Raw genomic sequence first — 6,681 nt, 5'->3', positions numbered from 1 at the left:
AACGGTAGCAGCCTTGACAAACTCCACTCAGCACACCTACAGGTCAGCCTAACAGACTATCCACTCAGCACACTACAGGTACAGCTGACAACCTTCCATCTAGCAACACTACACGGTACAGCTAACAGACTCCACCTCAGCAACACCTACAGGTTACAGCTGACAAACTCAACCTCCACAACTACAGGTACAGCCTGACAAACTCCACCTCATGCACACCCTTTTACTAGGTAAGCCTAACAGACCTCCACTCAGCCCCTACAGGTACACGCCTAACAAACTCCACCTCAGCACACCTCGTACTTCTCATCTCATGTTGACTTCCTTCCTCAACAATTCATTTGCACAATAACTTAGTGTATGAAAACTCCATCATACAACTCACACCTGCAACCAGTTACTTATAGTAACAACTCCCCTTACTTTAGCAACTACAGGTCAAACTGTTAAAACAAGTTACCAGTAACACCCCTACACAAGCTACACAACCACATAAGTTAGTAAACTGATATAAAAGACCCTACTTACATCTCGAAGCAAACTCATAATAGAGTTACAAGATCCTCTAGAACAGAACACTTCTTATCTCGGACACCCCTCAGCAGCACTAAAGGTACCATTCTCCTTCTTCACTGTACTGTACTGTTAATGTCTAGTCCTAAGATACATAATATCCAAACTCTAGTAACCTTATAAGGTATATAGTGCCATGGACTAGATCTCACCTCTCAGTAATACCGTACAGGTACAAGCCTTTAAAAACTTCCATCCTTCAGACAATCTTCAGTTCCAACTGACCTCAACTAATACTTTCTCACCTCACATAAGTTCTCTTCAAGTAACTGCTACTGCACATATGTTAATGCTCACTGATTCTCTCACTTACTGCACATACTTATCATAAGGCAGCTTGACATAACTCTTACTTCTCTATGCTCAAACGTACTGTATCTACTATAGTTTGTCACTACTGTACTTATGTCTATATTTCACTGTACCTATTGTCACGTACAGTCAAGGTTTGTTGAGGTAACTTACTGTCGTATGGCTACCTGACATGAACTTCTGTCACTTTACCTATCAGCATACCTGTAGTTTGACAGTTTGAGTTTCACAGGTACAGACAGCCTGAACAAACTCCACCTCAGCACACTACAGGTACAGTACAGCCTGACAACTCCACCTCAGCACACCTACAGGTAAACAGCCTGACAAACTCCACCTCAGCACACCTACAGGTACAGTACAGCCTGACAAACTCCACCTCAGAACCTACAGGTACAGCAGCCTACAAATCCACTCGCCACCTACAGGTACAGACTGACAATCCACCTCAGCACACCTACAGGTACAGCCTAACAAACTCCACCTCAGCACACCTACAGGTACAGCCTGACAAACTCCACCTCAGCACACTACAGGTACAGTACAGCCTGAACAAACTCCACCTCAGCACACCTACAGGTACAGCCTGACAAACTCCACCTCAGCACACCTACAGGTACAGTACAGCCTGACAACTCCACTCAGCACACCTACAGGTACAGCCTAACAAACTCCACCAGCACACCTACAGGTAACAGCCTGACAACTCACTCACACACGCACACCTACAGGTACAGTACAGCCTGACAAACTCCACCTCAGCACACCTACAGGTACAGTACAGCCTGAAGAGGAGAGGCCTCCCCTCGGGGGGCCTGTTCAGTAGGATATAATGTTACAGGACCTTTTTAGATATGGTCATCTGTCGCATACAATAAGGGACTAGATTCAGCTGTAGTCATTGTGTTTCTATCTGTAGCGTTCTGAAGTGTTTTTACGTTGCTGAATACATCCCCAGGCAGCTTCATGTAAAGGTGCTGCATGATGTGCAAAAGAGGCTTCATAAATTTGATTGATTCGTTGCAGGAGAGGGTCACCACCCTGCGAGCCATGCAGCAACAGTACGGAGGCGGCGGCGGCGGTGGCGGTGGACAGTACGGCGCTGATCAATACAGTAGTAGTGACCAGTATGGTAGTGGAGGGTACGGGAACCATTATGGTCAGTACCCACACCCTGGACCGGACTCGCAGATTCAACAAGGTCACATGGCGAGCCCGTCCATGCCGTCTCAGCCAGGTAGCCAGCCCTCGTCCACCTCTGGATCCATGTCGCAGGGCCCTCGACCAGGGCAGCAAGGCCCCTCAAACGCCCAACTCATGGGAACCCCCACAGGAGAACCACACCAAGGGCCTCAGGCAGAGCAGTGCAACCTGTCTGGACCTCCAGGGAGAGGCCCAGGAGGGGCAGGCCCAGGAGGGGCGGGCCCAGGAGGGGCGGGCCCAGGTGGGGCGGGCCCAGGAGGGAGAGGCCCAGGAGGGACGGGCCCAGGTGGGGCAGGCCCAGGAGGGAGAGGCCCAGGAGTGGCAGGCCCAGGAGGGACGGGCCCATGTGGGGCAGGCCCAGGAGGGAGAGGCCCAGGAGTGGCAGGCCCAGGAGGGAGAGGGGCGGCCAGACCACCAGTTCCACCACCAGGACAGCCTCCACCCTACCAAAGCCTCAGAGGACCAAGGTAACTTGTGTATTCATGACATAATGATATTCAAACTGTGTGAATGTTATTCTCTTGGGGGCTACCCTCTTGACCAGAGAGATGTTGTTTGTACCTGAACATGACAATCTGGGGGTTAAATTAATAAATGAAAATAGTTGTGGCTTGGACAATGTTTGTTTTTTTAAACGTTGCAATTTCCGAAAACAGGCTGTTGACAGACATTCATGTGATTTGCTTTCTTTTCAAGGTTTGATGGTCCGAGAGGGAACGGCCCGCTGTTTGACCAGCAGCAGCACTCTGGTCAACAGCAGAGGTTTAATGCTCCACCAGGCTCCAGGTTCAACGAGCAGCGCCAGAGGTTCGACCAGCCTGGCCCCAGAGGACCAGGGCCTCGATTTGGGCAGCAGGGGTCCCGGTTCGACCAGCCCCCGAGACAGAGCCCCCCTGGCCGCTTTGAAAGACCACCTGGTCCCCCAGTRCCCCATATAGGCCCACAMCCTAAACCAGACACGGGTAAAGACACACAACCACCACAGGGTAAGACTGAGACGCCAGCGGGATCCAAGCCTCCTGGTAATAAACCTACCGGGCCAGCGAAACCAGGAGCAGAACCGGAGGATATGTCAGAGGACATGTTGGACTCACTGGACGGCTTCTTCGTCCACAAGGACCCCATCCCTCAGACGAAGGCAGAGGCTGACGCTGCTGCTGCTAGTAAGGGATCCACCGCCAACATGGAGAAGGTGAGCCCTACTGGTCCCGCCGGTGCCAAGTCCCATGTGTCTACCGACGCCTCTGTGTCCCCGAAAACCGCTTCCCCCGCCAAGACCGCTTTCAAACCAGGTGAACCGGATGGGCCATTGAAGAATAATGTCAATAACAGGCCTCAGGGACCACCGGGGCCGAAGCCCCACGGACCGGAGCCTTCGAAGACAGACTCAATGACCAACCAACCTCCTGGTCCTCCGGGGCCCATGGGACGTGGTAGAGGGGGACGTGGCCAGCTGCTAGGGTCTGTCAGAGGAAGAGGGGAGGTGGATTTAGGGATGAGGGGAGGTAGAGGTCGAGGGGAGGCAGATGGAGGGATGAGGGGAGGTAGAGGACGAGGGGAGGTGGATGGGGGGATGATGGGAGTTAGAGGACCGAGGGGAGGCGGGGTGGAGGGATGATGGGAGGTAGAGGACGAGGGGAGGCGGGTGGAGGGATGATGGGAGGTAGAGGACGAGGGGAGGTGGAATGGAGGGATGTGGGAGGTAGAGGACGAGGGGAGGCGGGTGGAGGGATGCGGGGGCGAGGAGGAAGAGGTGGTCTGAGGGGACGTGGAGGTAAACAGCCCGGTATCCCAGACTTCAGTCCCAACACTATCACCCTGGGAGGTGGGGGACGGAGGACGACATGGAGGGGGTTCCTTACGACTACAGACCTCCACATGAAGAGATGAGATCACAACATGGAGGACCGGAGGAGGACTGGCAGCAGGACCCTTCACTGGAGAAACCTGAAGGTCCTCCTCTGCCTGAAGAGGAGATGTGGGTCCCTGAAGAGCACTACTACCCTCCAGAGGACTACTAGAAACGCAAGGGAAGAGGAGGTCCCCCTATGGGGAGAGGAGAGCCTCTAGACGGGCACCACTGGGAGGAAGCAGACCCCCCACCTCCAGAGTACTGGGGAGAGGAAGGAGATCCCTACTGGATGGACCGGAGGCCCCCTCCTCATGGCATGAGAGGAGGCCCCCGAGCCCCCTTCCCCCCTGGGCGTGGTCGCCCCCCACGAGGCAGGCCCGGCTTCATGCACCAGGGGGGTCCCAGACGCCCCCTTCCTCCTCCTCACGGAGCCATGGACCCCCATGACCCTCTAGGATCCCCCATGGGGCCTGACGATGACATGGACCCTCTGGGACCCCCGCTGCATCGGGACTACAACRCCCGAGGGCCGACCATACACCACGATATGATGGAGCGAGACATGAGGGGGCGGCCTCCTCCGCCTAGAGAGATGATGGACAGAGATATGATGGGGCCTGGTGATCCTCCATACCACGACATGGATAGGGACCTTGGCTGGCCCCCGGGCCCAGGAAGACTCCCCAACCACGGCAGAGTCGGGTCAAGAGGTCCCCTTGAGATGATGATGGAGCGAGGGGGGATGAGGAGGCGTCCGATGGGCCCTCGGGGAGCCCCGATGGGCAGGGGCCGGGGCATGATGCAGCAACCACCTCACCCACACGAGGAGATGGAGGGGTACCCCCACGACGGGTACGGGGAGGAGTTTGGTGGTCCTGATGATGACGGGTATGGAAGACCGCTACCACCACGTGACTGGCCGAACCGCCCGCCACATGAATACGAGCGTGAGGAGGAGTTTTATCCCCATGAACAGCCTCCTCGTGGTGGGGAATGGGACAGGGAGAGAGGAGGACCACTACCAGAGAGAGACTACCCTCCCTACCCTCCCCCAGGCCGCTTCAGAGAGGACGAGTGGACTGATGAAAGGGACCAAGACCGTCCTCCATACGCCTACGAGGGAGACCGAGATCGTRCTCCATACGCCTACGAGGGAGACAGAGACCGTCCTCCATACTCCTACGAGGGAGACAGAGACCGTCCTCCATATGCCTACGAGGGAGAAGAGCACGGAAGAGGAGGCAAGCTACCAAGTCGCGACTACCCGGACGACCCTCCTTACCGGCACGATGAAACCCCCTACTTGCCCCCTTCAGAGTGGGAGAGATCAAGACCACCCCTTCCGGAGAGAAACTACCCCCCAGACTTTGAGGAGCATAGGCTCCATTACGACGGGCGAGCCGAACCACCTAGATCAGATCTAGGTATCCCTCCACCCACAACTTCCCAGGCCCTTGCTCCTCCCAGTACTGGACCAGACAGTTCCTCYGAACCAGCCTCACAGGGAACTGGACCGGGCATACTGGCTRTGTCACAACGACAACATGAGATCATCCTGAAAGCTGCCCATGAGCTGAAGCTTATCAGGTAAACTAGAGACCTCTGGGTCGGGTTCAATTCGGGAAGTACATTCCAATTCTCTTCAATGCTTTTCAATTAGGAAAATGTGGAATTGCAATTTGGTTTACTTTTGTAATTGCCTGGAATTGAAATGGAATTGACCCCCAACKCTTAGAGATATGTATGTATGGAAAGGGGTTGCCCCTAAGATAGAAAATGTCTTGGTGAAACCTTGTAATTTTTGAATGACCACAATATATATCAAACTATACATTACATTTGGAAAGTATTCAGATCCCTTGACTTTTCCCACATTTTGTTACGTTACAGCCTTGTTCTAAAATGGATTCAATTATTATTATTTTTTAAACTTCATCAATCTACACACAATACCCATAATGACATACAACCCAATCCCAATACCCCATAATGACAAGCAAAAACAGTTTAAGATATTTTTGAAAAATGTATAAAACTGTACCTGCAATATCACATTTACATAATTATCAGACACTTTCTCAGTACTTTGTTGAAGCACCTTTGGCAGCAATTATCATAAGATTTTTCTTAGATACAGTTGAGTCTTTCTTGGGTATGATGCGCTACAAGCTTGGCACACTGTATTTGGGGAGTTTCTCCCATTTCCTCTCTGCAGATCCTCTTAACTCCTGTCAGGTTGGATGGGGAGTGTCGCTGCACTGATATTTTCAGGTCTCCAGAGATGTTCGATCGGGTTCAACTCCGGGCTCTGGCTGGGCCACTCAGAGACTTGTCCTGAAGCAACTCCTGCGTTTGTCTTAGCTTGTGTGCTTAGGGTTGTTGTCTGTTGAAGGTGAACCTTCGACCCAGTCTGATGTCCTGAGCTCTATGGAGCAGGTTTTCATCATGATCTCTCTTTACTTTGTTCCGTTCATTCTTACCCTCGATCCTGACTAGTCTCCCAGTTCCTGCGCTGAAAAAAATCCCAACAGCATATGACGGCCACGCACATGCTTACCGTGGATGGTGCCAGGTTTCCTCCAGACGTGACCCTTGCATTCAGGCCAAAGAGTTCAATCTATGGTTTCATCAGACCAGAGAGTCTTGTTTCTCATGGTCTGAGAGTCTTTAAGGTGCCTTTTGGCAAACTCCAAGCGGGCTGTCATGTGCCTTTTCTGAGGAGTGGCTTCCTTCTGCCACTC

At 53.0% G+C, this 6,681-nt stretch overlaps 1 protein-coding gene across 1 annotated transcript in view; it reads left to right on the top strand.

The window, feature by feature from the left end:
- LOC112073841 (YLP motif-containing protein 1) overlaps positions 1–5,556 on the top strand; it is a 14,692-nt gene extending 9,136 nt beyond the window's left edge. The window contains 4 exon segments of the mRNA XM_070440299.1: positions 1,912–2,555; positions 2,785–3,632; positions 3,725–3,916; positions 3,919–5,556. Of these exon segments, the coding sequence (XP_070296400.1) occupies positions 1,912–2,555; positions 2,785–3,632; positions 3,725–3,916; positions 3,919–5,531 (3,297 nt within the window). The 3' untranslated portion in view covers positions 5,532–5,556.
- The last annotated feature ends 1,125 nt before the right edge of the window (positions 5,557–6,681 follow it).

Source organism: Salvelinus sp. IW2-2015, unplaced genomic scaffold, assembly GCF_002910315.2.
Source record: "Salvelinus sp. IW2-2015 unplaced genomic scaffold, ASM291031v2 Un_scaffold2389, whole genome shotgun sequence".
NCBI lineage: Eukaryota > Metazoa > Chordata > Actinopteri > Salmoniformes > Salmonidae > Salvelinus > Salvelinus sp. IW2-2015.
The sequence above is the reverse complement of the archived record's forward strand: the minus strand, read 5'-3'. Positions and strand labels throughout refer to the sequence as shown.